This window comes from Colius striatus, chromosome 1 (assembly GCF_028858725.1).
Source record: "Colius striatus isolate bColStr4 chromosome 1, bColStr4.1.hap1, whole genome shotgun sequence".
Lineage (NCBI taxonomy): Eukaryota > Metazoa > Chordata > Aves > Coliiformes > Coliidae > Colius > Colius striatus.
This window is the reverse complement of record NC_084759.1, coordinates 96,375,289-96,392,713: the sequence shown is the minus strand read 5'-3', so window position 1 is coordinate 96,392,713 and position 17,425 is coordinate 96,375,289. Positions and strand designations below refer to the sequence as shown.

At 45.5% G+C, this 17,425-nt stretch overlaps 1 protein-coding gene across 13 annotated transcripts in view; it reads right to left on the bottom strand.

The window, feature by feature from the left end:
* The window catches only part of TIAM1 (TIAM Rac1 associated GEF 1), a 201,480-nt gene that overhangs the window by 111,038 nt on the left and 73,017 nt on the right, over nt 1–17,425 (bottom strand). The window contains exon 1 of one of the 13 annotated variants that reach the window (XM_062002028.1): nt 7,179–7,198. The exons of the other annotated variants lie outside the window; for them this stretch is intronic. Coding sequence (XP_061858012.1) covers nt 7,179–7,188 — 10 coding nt within the window. The 5' untranslated portion in view covers nt 7,189–7,198. Of the gene's footprint in view, nt 1–7,178; nt 7,199–17,425 lie in introns of those variants that run through there. 13 annotated transcript variants of the gene reach the window in all.

The window sequence follows — 17,425 nt, the reverse complement described above, 5'->3', positions numbered from 1 at the left end:
TGGTGCTCATGGAGGAAATGATACCATGCCTCATGCAATGGGGCAATCTCAGCTCCCCTTTCATACAGTACCTAATACTTAGGAGAAATCAGCACATACCATTTGACAATCAAGACCAGGCTATGGGCAGGCATAAAGTAGCTCAGCCCTTTTTTGTTAGTTAGTTAGAACTAACCAACAAATGGCAGCCTCTAAGCAATGTCCAATATACCTGATTCAGAGAGAACAACCCTTACTTGTAATTCTTTCACCTCCAGCCCCATCCAGTTCCAAATCCTTGCCTTTCCCCACAGTCTGTTCACTGCCAGCTTCTCCTTGCCTCCTTATTTAACACCTTTCCCTGGAAAAGGAGATCCCAATGAGGATAATTGTGAAGCCCTTGGAAATATGAGGTTTCTTCATTAGCTGTGAAGACTCATGAGCCTGAAATAGGCTCCAATAGACCTTCCTCACAAAGCCTCTATTTCCAAATAATCCTTCCTCCTTCTCCAAAAGACACAGCTCCAGCAACCCCAGCCCTGAAGACATTTTTACTCTCAAGGCCGTAGTCTCGAAAAAGCCTTGATTTCTTTCTCTTTCTTTGCCCAGAAGCATGAATCAAAGGCTGACTGTGGTAGGTACTGCCACAGTTTTCTCATGTACCCAGACAGCTGTATTCTGCTTGTTCCCCACATTACTTAATTCACAGCTCTTCAAAATACAGACTCCAGCTGTTGGACTACCTATGTGGATGTACAACTTTGCTCTCCTCTGGCCTCAACCGCCTGCTGCAGAGACGACACACCAGAGGGACAGCTTGTGCTGCCAGACTTTCTTCCCCAGCAAGGGAGAACGAGCTTATAAGGACCATGCCAATGAGTCCAAAGTCTTTATGAAGCCCTGGATATTTATTCAGGTTTACCAAGTCCAGGTGGCCCAAAACAACTGAGTCCATCTACTTCCTTCTCAAAAGTCTCCCATTTCTTCTAATTTCCTTTTTAAAAAACCCCACAAATTCCAAACCTGAAGGTATGTTCAGGTAACCACGTCAAGCATAAAGACCTGTTTTAAACAGTAAACACAAACTGAAATGTCATGCATTCATTCATATGCCTGCAGGAATGACAGCTTGAAGGAACATATCAAATAGTATGCCTTTCCAAAATTTTTTAAAAACAAGCTGGTAAATTACAGTGATTTATCATTCCACAACAAAGCACACACACAAAAAAGTGCTTCCCAGAAACAGATTACCAAGAAATCAGCCAGATGTTACTAAAGCATTAAGATTAATTTGCTTTTAAAAAGCAGCAAGGAAACGGACTCCCACTGGCTTTTTTGTCATTTCATCTGCAACTTCTAACTGAACTGATTTTTGTATTCTGCCTCAAGGCTTACACCAAGGATATGTGCATTTCTGGTGCCTACTACTGCCTATGCTCACACGTCTTGGAGTACTGCCTTGCTAACTTACTTTGAGATGCCATAAAAGTCAAGAAAAAACACAACTTTCCACCCACATAACAGAAAAAAGATATAAAAAGGCTTTTTTTTTTTTGGTTGCAATTGTACAAAGGGGGGGAAGGCTCCTTTGTTGCTGTTAAAAAAAAAAAGCACATCATTTTTAACCAAAACAACCTTTGGCAGGTATTACACATCACTTACAGTGAAAGTCATCATATGCTTGGCAAAGGTTTCAGTAACCACTTTAATTCACTGCATAAACCTGCAGCAATCACTTAATAACACATACCCCTCCACACCTCCCAGGAAATCTGGGAGTAGTTAATGCCTCAAGTTCCATGGCACTTGGTCTGCAGGTTTCCTCCAACAACCCTCAGGCTGCAGCAATGTCAGGTTGCCCCACAAGTTGGCCTCCCCCCCTCAACAGGCAAGATGGGAAGCAACTTGCAAAGGGAGGAGAGCAGCCTCCCTGCAGCCAAGGAGCAGTGGACAACCTCTGTTTTGGGTCTTCCAGGTTTTGCCAGCGTTCATGCAAAACCCAGGCATGGGCGAGGACGTGTGAGATTCCTTTGCAGATGAGACTTTGGCGTCAAGAAGCAATGTTCCCATGGCTGGGATAACCCAAAAATCATCTTCTCAGACACTTGCTGCAGGCACAGAGCTAGTGAGCAGCAGTCATTCAGATGCATTTTTTTAAACCTCTGATTGATCACTCACGTTCACTAATTTCACATTGGGAAGTTTATAATACCTGTCCTTCAACATTACTGGATTTGGGTGTTTTGGCAATATTTAATTTAATGCCACGCACACTGTTAAAATCCAGCTAGGTGTATCGGTTAATGCCAAGAAATATGCCTATCAAGCAGTTCTGTTGAACTGAATTTTGTTTTGTAGTAACCACTTAATACTCCTTCTCCTGCACATCCCAGGCCTTGATCAAAATCCCTCGTCCTGACCTGGTCCCCTCTCCTGCCAGGCTGCAGGGAGGTGGCTACACCCTGCAGCTTCCCACCTCCCTTCCCGGAGGTGGCTTTGCGCAATGAGGAGTCTTTGTCTCCGTTTCAATGTCTAAGGGCCTGGAGCACACTCTGAATATGCCTCCCCACCCAGGTTAATGCAAATGAATAACAAAACAATTTTCATCTGGGAAGCAGACAGAAGAAGGCTTATTTGTTTTTCCTCCAACTTATTAGGAGAGACTCTGCTGCAGGACAACAGAGGGTTGTTGCTCACCTGGGAAAGTCAGGACATAGGGTTTTCAGAGTGCTCTAATACAAGCAGTGAAGCCTCCTCTCACTTAAAAGCCCAATTCCTGCTAGGGCGTTATCAGCAGCCACATAGCAACATAGTGTATTGAAGGACAGACTAACACAAGGTGTTCTGCACATCCTCCAAAAACAGTGCAGGCAGGTATTAATGTAAAATCTACACTCTTTGTTTTTTCCCTCCCACCTCTGCTATTTTATAGGCTTCCAAGCACCGCTTTCTGGCTTCCAACAATGTGCTACAAACAAGGTTTGGAAAATTCCCTGACTCATTCATCTGCAGCTATGACTTGCTTGCTGTCTTCAGAGACCTTTTTCTTCCAGGAGGTAACCCTCAGCACCTAGGACAACCACCCAGATAGCTCCAATACTACCTGAAAGAGACATTTCCCCATGCACACAGGAAGCTTTAGCTCCCTGAAGCAAGAAGCCAGTGTAGCAGAACCACTCATATATGCCAGGGAGCTGCCCTGGCCACCAACCCTGCCCGTCCTTCCAGCAGCTGTGCAGCACCCTATGGCCAACCCCATAAGCTACAATGCATCTGGGTGACAACATTAGCACTGCAAGTACTAATACAGAGGAAAAAAAACTCCACAAAACTGTTTCATAAAGACAATGCTGCTCAAGTGCTTATTATCCAATATAAAATCCCCTCAACAAGTGAACCATTTTCTTGCACTAGTCATATGAAACTGAGCTCACCAGTTCCAAAATGTTTGTAAGGGGAAATAGAAATAGAAATGCAGATCAACTTTCACATGAGCAAAATGTTTCTACCTTTTCAGAAACAAAACACATCCGTCCCACCACTATGGCTGCCCACCAGCACTACCTCTATCCCCTTATGTCTAAAGAAAAGCACACCTACCAAGACACATTCCTATGTCCATAAGTAACCGATATGCTTCACTTTTTGACAGACCCAAACTTTTCATGAAACGTCCCCACTTGCAAACACTCGTGCCATTACAGCAGCGTCTATGTATGCAAGGTGATTTGCAGCCAGGCCCAAGGCTCCTACAGAGGTACTGCTCATTAGCTGTAACTCAGGTACACCTGTGGCAATGGAAGGTAATGCAATTGATCTTACATCACTCTTCGTTGCACCAGGGTACATCTGCTATGCTCCTCCTTCCAGTGTGCGCACAGTTCCTGCAGCCCAGCTAATGCTTGGCAATTTGTTAAACTCCATTAACATTACTGTGAGTTTGAGCTCTTAATTACCCGATAATCTATACCAACTCTGGACAATTCTACAAAATGCAAGAGTTAAAACTACTCCTGGTCTCCCATGAGCTAACCTCTAACCTGCCACCCCAGACCTCACTGCTGGGAAGGCCACCAAAGGCAGAGAGGGATGGCAGGAGCTGCTGTGGGTGCTGGCAGCAGTGACACCACTGAGCCTTGTGTGTTTGAGCCAAGGTGAGGGCTGGACACAGAGCCCTTTTCAGGACAGCAGCCCGGGACTCTCCAGCCCACACGCACCCAGATGCACCCACTGCCTAATCACCACTGACCGCTGCTGGGATCGCTTATTTGCTTTGCTTTACGAGGGCTTTTCAACATCGCATTCTAACTCTTATTGAAAACCTAATTGGAAGTCTCAAAAAGCAATTACATTAAAAGCACTCTGCAGTGAATCAACTAACTACCTGTTTGCCCACGAGCCTCTCACACCAGCTGCAGCACCAGCTGATGGATGAGGCTGTATTTCCAGGACCTGTGCATGGAGCTGAGTATGGAGAGAGGCATCACGCACAGGAACAAAACAGCAGTTTCCCCCCCAGAAGGAAGAGGGGTTTGTTTTTTATCACAAACATCCAACCTTCCTTGAATCACTTGACACCATCCCACGGAGAAAGCCAACAAGTAGCAGAGAGCAAGCCTGCTGAACCAGAGGAAAAGGAAGTTTGTGTTTGTTACAATTCATTGAAATTTGAGATGTCTCAAGCAATAAAAGCACATTCTGGTTCTAGAAAACCCAAAATCTTCTGTGACCTATGCCTTGTGAGACACAATAAAAACATAAATATCTATATGGTAACTTCCCTTTTTTGCCTCTGCTTCTGCAATGTTTGCAGCACAGCTGGGTTAATCCACATCCACTGCTCTCTATTCTGACCTCCTTAAACAACCCAAAGCTAGGATGTTAAAACACTCTAATCTATAAATAATATATTCCCCTCATCCAGCAATGGATTACTGGGCCGTAAAACTGATAGAAATGCACCACACTGCCACTAGTTTAACAAAATAATACTGAGAAAGACGTATCAGTAGAGAGTTATTTTCTTTCTTGATGAATTCTTTAATGATTTGACATTATCAATATTTTGCATTGGATTTTTCTTTTTTTAATAAATTGTTCAGGAACTAGTATTTTAGTCTAGTGACCTCTTTTTCCCCCATACGAAAGACTCTTCTGTTTTTTTTTTTTTCACTATTAATCCTCACAGCATGGCAAAAGACCAGCACTGGCTAACTAATCAGAGCCAAAGTGAAGGGGGAGTAATAAAGGGCTAACTGTTGCCATACTCCATAAGGCCTCAACACGCACAGTGATGCCACGCTTTAGACCTGGGCCAATCTGTTGCCCCAGGAGAGGAGCTCCCATTTCTGTCCCACTCATGCTCCTGCCCCAGCTTCTGGCAGGAAGATGCCCAGGCATTCACTGATTCTGAACTACCTGTGTTTTCTTCAGAGTTCATTTTCAAACAGGCATTACCTACAACTCAGGACATAATGTGTAACTTTAAAGATAAACGAATCTGCTCCAAAACCCAGGTCTAATAGGCTTCCTCCTGCTGCTGTGATGGGGCAAAATCACCGCTTCTCCTCGCCGCTGCCACCACCAATAGGAATTCTACCACCAGTTTTCCCAGAGCAAAAGCATAAAGCTCAAGTAAATGCCTAAATGATGCAAATTTGTGGTTTGGCAGATTTTTTCCAACAGGCATTCTGGAAAAAAATAAAGCATTTCTGCCTCAAAACAAGTCGGAACCTTCTTAAAAACAAGCATGCATCCTTTAAAGAGCAAGTTCCCCTAGGAAGCGTAACCAGGCATGCCACACTTTGGCACATGACTCCTTAGCTCTATTTGCCATGATTAACGCAGCAATTTTCCACACATTTTTTGTTAATGCACAGAGCACTTTTAACTCTGAAAGGATTGGGGGGGGAAGGGAAAAACAAAGACAACCCACCAACACCCACAAAACCTGCTTCCTTCATTCCACTGCGCTAATCACATGTGAAAACTTAAATCACTCCCGCAAGATGAAAATGCCATCAAAGGAATTAATAGCCACCTTGACAATAGGTCTCTGGTATATTAAACGAAACAATTAAAGCACTAACATTTCCAACAGCTACAGCGTGACTTCATTCCCCCAAAAAAAAGGTGCACATTATACTTTGCCTCTGCACAGGAAGATTACTCATGGCTGATGGGTTGCAGTGCAGCTCTGAATCAGGTCTGAACCCTGCCCATCAGACGGCAGGCCTGTGCCTCTCAGGGAGCAGAAGCCACATCCAACGTTTCTATAGCAGCTCTGAAGACAGTGGGTCAGGGTGGTAAGCGGGGAGAGGATGGCGAGCTGGCCCCTCGACGGCAGGCAGACCGGAGACATCGCTGCCCGATTGGTTATCAGCCCTGACGCTTAGTCACAGTAATTGCAGGGCCGGGGCTCTGTACTCACATTTCCTGTCACCAACCCAAGAATTAGGCAATTTAGATTTAAAGATAGTAACCGGTATATAAAATAACTTGGTAAGCGATCACACTAGTAACTAGGAGGAAAATGAGCAACCCGATACAGAAAAGCTTCCCCCTGCTCCTGCAGTGTTATCAGATCTTCGGCAAGCACAAGACCCCACCAAAGCTGGCCTTCCCACCCCTACTGAGAGGTGTGGCAGCACTGCCCTTTCAGCTTTCCCCACCTTGTAGAAACACCTAACAGAGCCGAATTCAAGTTGAAACCTTTCACAGGGCTCATTTTCAACAATTAAAGAGCATGGCAACCTGTAATTACTGAAAATAGAGCCAGACAGCTGGAGAAGGGAAGCATCTTTAATAAGTAACATGATACTACATTTTCTCTCTCAGGGAATTTAGCTACTAAGTTCCCAGTTCCCATTTAATCACTGAGCTCTCAGTGTGTGCAATGAACCCAGTGCGCTTCTGCTACCTGCGAATAGAACAATACTTGGAAAAGCGAACACCTGATGACATGATTAAACACAACTCAGAGAAAGCAACATCTCCATCCATGCTGAGGAAAGACAGAAGTTAGGACAGGAAAGCCTCCTGAGGCTTCCTGGACACACAGTGTCCTAGACAACACGAGAACGCTACACCCCACAAACATGTTCTCCCAGCTCCAGCTGAGCTTCAGCTGCTCTCACTCCCCCAGCCCGGCACATGCAATGGAAACAAAAGTTAATGCCACCCGCAAAGTAGCTTACCGCTCATCATCAACAGCACAAACATCTTTGCCTGCTGTATTTCCCAAGCCCCGGCTGTCTGTTACAGAAATGAGGAAGCACCAGCGTTTCATTCCCCTTCTGCTTCGGAGTGGGTGTAACTCGTTGAGTTTCATGCTAAGATGAGATGGGTCAATTGGGTGTGTTTGAAGGTTTGGGTTTTTGCCATCCCTCCCTCCCGTCTTTCCTCCCTCCCTCTCCTGATTAATTCCTCCCGTCGCAGGCTTCAGACGAGCTGCCACTCAGCCCCGCTGGCTCTTGAAATCTGAATTTCTAAGGACACTCCTTCGGGGTGACTTTAACTCACCAGCCTGGCGCACTGCGAGAGAAGCCAAGAACTAAAACACCCAGTCAACCCACAGAGGTGACTTGCACATCAGCTGCGCGTGAACCAGCCACGTGGCCCCCTTCCTCACGCTGCTCAACTACATCGTCCTTGGCATTTCATTGCATTTTCTGAGAGCAACACACCAGCAAGGCAGAAAACAAAAAACTTTTGACCCATTCTGTGCCCTCTGCCACTGCCCTCAATTCCTTTACATCCCTGAGGATTTCTCCCTGGTTAGGTATCTGGATGGTGCTTCTGTAGAGGACATGCATTCAAAACACACAGGCAATTGCCTCCCACTAACCTGTCCCCAGGTGCAAAAGTGTTTGCAGGATCAGAAACTACAGGGATATAGAACTTAGTCGTGGATCTGGTTTTACTTATTTCGCTACTTCCATGTAATTGTCTCTGGATTTGGATTTGAGCAGCATCGTCCTCAAGACCAGGGTTGGTTAATGGTTGCTATAAAGAAGAAATATCAGTACAAAACCTAAACCATCTGTGTTTATCTGCCAACCTCCCCACCTTTACTCTGCACCATTTACACAGGAGAAGAAAAACAGGCATCAAACTACTCTCAGAATGAAGTAGACCACAGAGCAAATATTTTTTACAAACAAAAATCAAATTAATTAACATTTACAACTCTGTGTGAAACTTCAAAAATAGAGAACATTAAGCAATAACCCTATCACTACAGTTATACCCTCTGCAACCCATCAACAACCACCAACTGGAAAAAGGATAAAACCATTAGGAAAAGAAAAAAATGAAATGACCAAAGGTATGTGCCAGAGCCCAGTTCTCCCACAGAGTTATACACTGTTGTGCAACTGCAATGATTAAATAGCTGTAGCGAGGCTGTGGGGCTCCACACAGCTGGGTGCTACAACTGCTAGAGGAGAGGATGGGAAGAGATTATTCTATTTTGGGACAGCCAGGAACAAGGTAGTTGTAGAAGTGATTTGATGCAGCACACTCATTCTTACACACTTCCATTATCAGAAACAGGCATGCAAGCCGAGTTTCCTGGTACAGCAGTTAATTTTGGCCCACTTCAAACGGCAGGTTTAGTTTAACTTTATATCTGAGTACTTTCAGCTTCAGATGCTTCCGATATATCCACCCACGCTTAGAAAGCACGAGGTCCCCCTGTGACCACACTCCTGATAAGCACCTGAGTCCTCCACCTCAATAGCAGAAAAAAGGCTGAAGGAGGGATGGGATCAGAGGGATGGGATCAGACGTACCATTTGGACCAGAAAGCACTGAAAACCATCAATCCTTAGCCTTACAGTTGATTTAAACACAGAATGAGCAAAGCCAGCAGCTCTTCTTTGCAGGCCAGGCAGGATAAACAAATGGGATAAAGCCCAGGCGAGTAGACTGCCTCCTCCAGAAGTTTTCAGTGCCAGTAACTAGCAAACCCCGAGCAGGCAAGCAGGTTTGGCAAGCTACGGGTGACTCAGAAGGCGACGGGGGCTGCTGCTACCTGCCTTTGGGTTCACTCGGGCACGGCCAGCACTCACCCGCTTCAGCCCACTGGAAGAGCCCGACAAGCAAAGCTGTGTTCAGAGCTCCAACGCCCTTAATTGCTCCCATCAAAACGGCTCCACCATTATGTGAAAACCGATGTGTACATATGCACAGGCCTGCACACATACAAGCTCCCCTAGATACAAAGCAATTATGCTCCTCCAGTCCTAAAAGAGGAACATAGAAGCCTGCTATGACAGATTGCAAGTGATTGTCTGAAGTGTTTTTCAGCTGAAGAGGACTGAAGGAGGCACACCCTTTTGCCGCCAGCGGACGGTCAATTTGTCACAAACTGTCACAGCAGTGGTGGTTCGCTGCTACCCACAGCAAATCTTTGTCAAGGCCAGAACTCCCAGGAAAAAAATGAACTATGTGTGCCCTACTCACTGTAAGAGTACAAGTGGGAGCTTTCAGAAAGCTTCAGACAATCAAGTCCTAAGTCAGCAAGTCCCAAGTCAGCCTGACCACAGGTGGATTTTAAATCAGTGCAGATGGGTAAAAGAAAAGCAGTGATTTCCTCTTCCTGTCACAACTGTTAGCACCAGAATAAGAAACAACAAGTAATAAATAGCAGGACTGATGTACGGAGAGAGATGCACAAAAGAACTGCAGGTGCTATCATGTCACTGAGATCCTGGGGACGAGAGGCAGCTTAGATACAGCACTTGATTTGGTTGATCTGGTTTTGGCTGCAATCCTCAGGAGGGGCTGGAGAGAGAAGCACGGGCCAGTCACATACTGTCCAACCTGCTCCCCTCCAAAGGTTTGCCGAGAAACAAGACAATGGACCTTCAGGGAAGCCTAGCTGGGGCAAGCAAGCTGACCAGCTCCAGGATGCGGAGAGCAGGTGGCCCCGGCCACTTGGGGAAGGCGCAGAGTTGCCGTCTGACAGTAGCCTCCTGTGCAGTGCCAGGGCTCGTCAGCTCACACCTGCCCGCTGCAGGAGAACAGGCATTTCCAGGCCCTGGCCCCATCACCCCAGCTTGGCTGACGCATTTGGGTACACGCCTTTTGATGTGGGCTTCCTCTGAAGGCGTGTGAGACAACTTACATAAATCTTAATGCTCTCCTGCACTAAGCGATTAGCAAAGACTTACTGAAACCTGTTTTAAGACAGCCTAGCATATTCTGCCCAAAACAGGCTGGAGACAGCCAGACCAGCCACTGAGCTGACTGGAGGGACCGTCGCCTCCAGGAGCTTTAAGAAGCAGCCATCAGCTAAACTCTGCAGCTCGATGAGAGCATGCATTTACCCTCCCCTTCTCAGCTGAGTAAGGATGATAGCACTGGGGAAAGCTCCTTTTTCTTCCAGTGTCAGCAGGACGAATCCCATCAACCCTCCAGGGAGTCCACAGGTGAGACATCCTGAGCTGAGACATGGCGACCTTCACCACAGAGAAAAGCTCCCCCAGTACAGCATAGTCCATTGCAGGACAGCGGTTTCTCAGTGGTGAAGAGGGAAGAGGGACTCCCATCAGACACAAGCCAAGTTTGTATCCTGCACAAAGGTGTATTTATCAACCCTAATTAACATCCAGGCCTTCTCACACCCTGGCACACCTGCTAATTAAGACACATCAGTTAACGTCATTTTATCGATGGGTTGTCACTTTGAGCAGAAAAATGGGAGTCACTTCAGTACACTGACTCATGCCAAGCAGAGCAGCAAGGTAAGATAGGAAGAGCATCTGCCACGCTTGCACAGGGCAATGCAGACCGTATCTCTTTAACTACAGCTTACTTTACAAAGCCAAGGTGCTTCAAAAATTCATGATTGTATCTGTCTTATCTTCGACCTGGGCAAACAGATCACCTTGGAGAAGCTTCCCATCTCCATCCTGCAGACAACTGGAGCCACTCAGGTCTTTCTTCAAGTCCTCAGAGTCACAGTAGTTTCTAATGGTCTCAACCACCATGATTATTGCCTGTTTTGGTCAAGCATGTTTCAGGACATGACCTAGAGCACTTATCATCTGTCAGGAACAACATTAGGGGAACACCAAGGTGCTGATGTCCAATACCAGTTTCGGTGCTATTCCAAACATCTCATAACCACATACCAATCTGGCAGTACAGGTAGACACCCCAGAACACGTTACTGTGACAATACACTCGTTTTTCACATAACATTGTAAACTGCAGCCCTACAAATGAGACCTGGGCTTCAAAGTTCAAGCCAGCTCTTGCACATCACTGTGGATGATGTCGCCAAGCCATGCACTGGCTTTCACCCTGGTAATCCCCTCTTCCTTGGGAGCATCTAGCAGAAGGCACTGTGACAAGAATACTGCTAAAGTAAAGGGCTGTCTCTGTGTAGGCGGGGACACAATTTGGCTCAGGCTGTCTTATATTTAACGGTAAATTGCGGAGAAAAGTCAACTTAGCCTGCTGTTTGGTTAGCTTTTTTTTTTTTAAGACTCAGCTCTCAAACTGGATCTCTGAGGTGGAAGCTCACAAGAGGACACTGGTTAAAAACCATCACACCACCACCAGAGTAACTTCTACCCTCTCAAATTGGATGTTTAATGCTGCCTGCCTTCACTTTGCTCAATAAAAACCTGCAAACCAATCCCTGACAATTAAAGAATGTTAACACCATGAAAATTTATACTTGACTGAACATATCCATAGTCTCTGTTATCAGAAAGATTTTTCTCAGCCTCATGTTTCTATCTGGAATTAGGAAGGGAGCTGTGAAAGGCAAGTATTGTTCAGCCACAAATAGTCCTTTTCAGCCTCTACAAAAGTAAGGTAATGAACTACAGGGCTGGGTTTTTTTTTTTTCACCTTTGGAGAGGTCAGCAGATATATCAACTCATGGGAAAACTGATCTCCGTTGTTACACTGCAAGGTTTCTAATGAGCTACAGGGAGTGGATACTGGCAACGAGCCAGCACACTTGCCTGCGAAACCAAGGCAAATGGCAAGAGGCATGAACCACCTCTGGAGCAAGTACAAGTTAAAATGTAAGGTAGGCATTTCATTGCACTGTTCGTGGCTGGCAGTTCTCGCACTCACTTTGAAGCACTCTTTGCTCACAGACCCTCAGCACATGTAAGTTCACAGGCAAAGGCAGGGCTCCTTCTCTCTCTACTGGGACCATCCAGGTGCATGCAGGCAAAATACACACCTCTGTGTATACAGGATTAATATCCATAGAAAAGGCCTGCTTCTAGTCATCTAGCCCCAAGAAAATACCCACATTTCTAGACACTCACTCAAGCACATACACACATGCGTACCCCAGAGTCTCCAGAAGCTTCTACACCTCCCCAGCACCAAGATGGTTTTATAGGATACATGACTTTGGCTGCGCACAGTGGCTCCAAACCAGCTTGTCCTGGCCAGGGAAATGGGTACCACTACAACAACCCGCATTACACAAATGTCACTGAAGTGGCCATGAGCCTGTTTGGTCCTTCCCACAACTGTCATGTGGCACAATGATAAAGCCAGAGTTTAACAAAACAAGGATTGTTTCCTTTTTCCTATGAGAAGGCTCGAGGAGGAACATTTTATTCAAGATCTCTACTCCAAACACCTCCTCTCGTTTCTTTGAAAGAAACTAGGCGGTAGCGGCTGTCATTTTCATGCTGCCTTCTGACACACTTCCACCCCATCTCTGCCAATAGTTTTAATTTCACTGGAAAAATCCACTCAAAATGAGAATGACAAGCTGTACGCTGGTGATGATGCTGTCAAATGATGGATATCGTAGGCTTACATTAGTTGTCAAAATCTTTCAACACTAAAAATAGGTATCACAAGCTTTTGGATTCACAGCATTCAAGTATTGAAAATATAGGATTTTCACACCTTCCAAAGAGCCCAAAGCTGCTCAAAGCCAATTAAAACCTGCAATGTGTGACGTACAGCAAAGCTCTCTGAGTATTATTTATTTTGAGAAGGAAAAACAACACATTGCTGTACGCAATCTTGTAACAGCTCTGGCCAAAGAAAAGACAAGATGCTGCACACAACATGAAATACAGCAGCACAATATGGGATACAAACACACAGGAGGAAGGAGAAGGGGAAGAATGGGGGAAAAAAAAGCCTTAGAGGAGAATAGAGAAAATTCTGCATCCCATTATCCCAACTCTTTATCCCAATACCATTGAAAGGGAGAGCAGAGATCTTCCTGTGGCAGCTCCTCCTTTTCCTTCTGCTATCCCTCACCTGCCCCAGCCCAGCAGGAAAGATCCCAGAGCTGTGAGGCTGGGGAAAGCCCAGAAAAAGCAAGTAGGTTGCCAATAGGGCAGGCATTTCCATCCAGGTGATGCAACTCATCAATGGACACCAGCCAGACAGCAGGTCACCAAAGTGAACATTGTTTTTACAGGTAAGATGGCATAGGAAGAGGGGGGGAAAAGAGATCATTTAGAAACCAAATCCAGCTCGCTTATTCCTTCTGAGTCACTGAGATGACTACCACAGGCAGAGTTGTCCCTATGTTAGGCCAGCATTTATAGCAGAAAGGGAATTAAGCATTATAAGAAATTACAAATTAGATGTTATGATAACACTGTGTAGCAGTAAAGCAGTACTCCAATGTGCTTTATAAATAATTGGCAAATTAACTTTCACAAGAGCCCTATGAGGCAAGTATTATCCCCATCTCCTGCACAGCCAAACAGAGAGCAAGTGGTTTGCTCATGACCACAGACCCTGAGCAGAGGCAGGATTACAACTGATGCTCTGGTCCCCGGTCACTAACACCAGATCTGGGCAAGGCCAGCTCACCCTGGGTGAAAACCTGACTCAAGTCGAAAGGGCATTGCCAGAAGGGTCAATGCTACTCCTTCCCTCCAGCACTCGTTTGCCTGTTGGGTGGAGAAATGCTGACCGCAAGCACACGCAGGTGAGTTCCCACAGGTTTCTCGTGTGTTTGAGGCAGCAAGGGGTAGAGAAGAATTCCCTCCACTCCCAGCAGATCCAAAGGAAGTAACTCTGAGCAACTGCCCCTTTCCAGACTTAACAAATCAAGCATGAAGCTTCAACATGGACAACAAACGACTGCTACCTCTGACAGCAAAACAGAAATCCCCCTTCCAGTAATTCTTCTGAGCAGCGCTTCCTTGTGCACCCAGCTCTCACCTTTCACCAGTGCAAGCAGGCTACCACAAGTGTTCTTGCTCCCTCCCTCTCACACTGAGCTTTTTTAATTGAAGATGACCAAAGGAGCATCAACACCATCTCCACGTGTCACTGCCACCACCGCCCTCACAATGCAGGGGTGACCAAAGCTGAGACACTTTCTCAACAGCTCACTGTCAAGCAGCAGGAGTGGGCAAGTCAGGGAAGGGATCAATCCAGTTGACAAGACAGGCAGGAGAACAGAGAGTCACAGAGGCAGATGCACACACTCTGCTTCTCTGAACCCCCTACAAAATCAAGGATGCTCTTGCACAGCTGCAGACACAAAAGCATTCCCAAAGCGGGCTTTGGGAATGAGACCAGCTCAGAAAGCTCCTGCTGCAAGCCCTCATGCTGCCTTCCCACTGCTGGCCACACTGGAGATCAGACCACTGGGCAGATCCAAGCTAAAGGTGCAGTTTCCTCCTTCTCCCCACAAAGCATTCTGAGATCCTCATGGAAAGAAACAGTACAGAAGCGTAAACTGCTGCTGTTGCTTTCTGCCGGATGCATGTTAAGAAAGTAGGCAGACCTGTATCTATTTTAGATGTGCTGCATAAAAATAAAAGATGCTGGTCGACTGCACATGTTCTCATTTTTAGAAAACAAGCTCAAATTTATTTCCTCTCTTCTTTTCAAATCTTTACAGCCAGATGGTAAAAAAATTCCCCACAATGTCACTTCAATGAAAAGAAGCCCTGACCTGGTTTCAACTTCCCCAGACCAGAGCACGACACAGGAATCACACTATTCAGTTATTACCTCTCTCCCGGGAGGCCCTGACCTGACACTCTTCACTCACAGCCTGACCCAAAGCCCTCCAATGTCAACAGAGATCTTGGCTCCAGGATCTGCCCTGAGGGCTACCACCACTAATTTTCACAGGATGACTCAAAGTTATAAACACCATAGTTGGCACACAGGGCTAGCACATCTGGACTTGCAATCCTCCAAAGGTCTCACGGAGACTCAAGGAAATATGGCACTCTATGTCTTAGTGCCTTCCCTTTTTTCTTCTTTTGCATTATTTTTGAGGTCTTTTTCCCTTTTAAAAACTCACATCAAGTTATTTAATTGAATATGAACACAGTTTTATAAAAAATATGCTGGTTTTCTATTTTTCCTATTTATATTTTCCTCATTCACTGCCATGACACATCCCATACAATTCTGTATCTACTTACTTGTTTGCCAGTGTTGCATTCCTCACAATGAAAAAACTTTAATTTTCAAGGCATAGTTTGTCTCCATCTACAGTCTCTATCAAGCACCCATTTTAGTGGTGTCCATGCCAAGTCTAGGCATACTGTGTTACAGTGGTCATAAAGTGAATTACTGGCAGTTCTGTTGGGATATAGAGAGATCTTTATCATGAAGATGCTCCAGGTGAAGAGCGAAGTGGGATCATGTTTTCCAGAGAGGCTGTGCAAGCTCCATCCTTGGAGGTTTTCAAGACCTGCCTGGAGAAAAGCCCCAAGCAGCCTGGTCTAGTCCCAGAATTGGCCTTGCTTTGAGCAAAAGGTTGGCTCGCAGACTCCCACATGTGCCTTCTGAACTGAGCAACTCTGAAACAGAGTCCAGGCTCAGAGGCACCCTCCCCAACAATTATCAATCAAATGCACTGGACCACGCCTGGAAGAGAAGGAAAACCTCCACATCAAGAGGAGACGAACCTTTCATCAGTGTTGGGTCCACATAGCTACACTGCCTTGAAGCCTCCTCACTGTTTATGGAAGGGTTTGATTTAGTCAAACCACACCATCTGACAAACATGCCTACTAACCTAGCTCTAGGGCCGGCCATAGCACCTTCAAACCATTTCAGTCCAAGACAGCTGAGGAGACAATTTAACAGGTCTCTGTTAAAGCATCTCACTGTTGTCCAGTTTAGCAGAGAGCATGAACACTCACTAAAACAGTTTCACCAACAAACCTGAAAGTCACTGACTTCCAACAGAGGTTTGTAGTACTACCTGGTAGCAGCAGGATGGCAACCTCCTCTGTCTGGAGAGCACATCTCTAGGTACACCCTCATTCACAACCTACAACTGAACAAATCAGAGGGATTTCTGTCCGTAGCTTGGAGGCCAAGAGCAAACCATGGCAGAGGCATACTAGCATAGGATAGTACTGAGAAATGCCACTGGTCCGTTTTGCTCTGAAAAGCATCAAAACTAGAGGAAATTGTTCAGATTCTCTTTATTAAGGAAATAAGAAACTGAGAAGCATGACCAAAAAACAGTGTTTAAAAGTTGGCTTCTTTTCATGGTTAGCAGGCAAGGAAAGGATGTGCAGAACAAGAGCAGGAGGAAAGCATGAAGCAACTGAAATTGTCTTCTCTGAATTGCAGTCTGAAGTCTGCTTTCTTTTGATACCAGTAAATTTAAAAGAAAATAAAGAGTCTCCAAATCTTGTTCCTAACTTCTATTTGGAAGAAGGCCACAGCTTGTTACAGACACAGCAGGCAAAGAATCTATGGTTTGTGATAGTCAAACAGTGGGCTTGCAGAAGCCCACTCTTCAGTATTTGGAAACCAGTGGCAACACTGAGAGAAAACACATACATCAGTATATATGCATGGTGTTACACACTCACCTTCGGAACATCTGCATTAATGTCTGAGCCTGAGCCTGCAGCTTCTAATGCCACTGCTACTTGACCTAGTCTTTATACTTGCACAAATGTATTTTTGAATGCTCAGATATGCATAATTTCTCTGAGTGATCCCTTAGACTAAGAAGTTACACACAGATTAACTGCTTAAGCAACCTCATGGGAGGTCTCTTTTACTGACAAAAGCCTGATACTCTGAAAATCATAATTGTTCTGGAATTGCTGATTAATTTTCCTGATTTGCAACTTTTTTTTTCTCCCTTTTAAAGTCCTGCCTGTTCCTTTAATTTCTTACAAGGCTTTTCAGCATTTGCCTGTTACTTGAATGTTAAAGCCTGATTTGTGGTTAAACACAACATTTGGGAGGCGGACTCCAATGCTGCCTGCTGTCACTGTTCCAACTGTAAGAAGCTCTAGGAGACGTCAGAGTATCAGGGCAGATCCTTTTCTGCATTAGTCTGCGTGACCAAAATACTTCTCCCCTATTCCATTCCTTTCCCCACAAAAAAAGCCCCGTGATTAACACACAGTGGGACAGCTGCATGGTAAGAATAATGGTAGGTACGCATTAAAGTGGCAATACACATGGCAATGGCAGGGAGAACATAGAAATACAC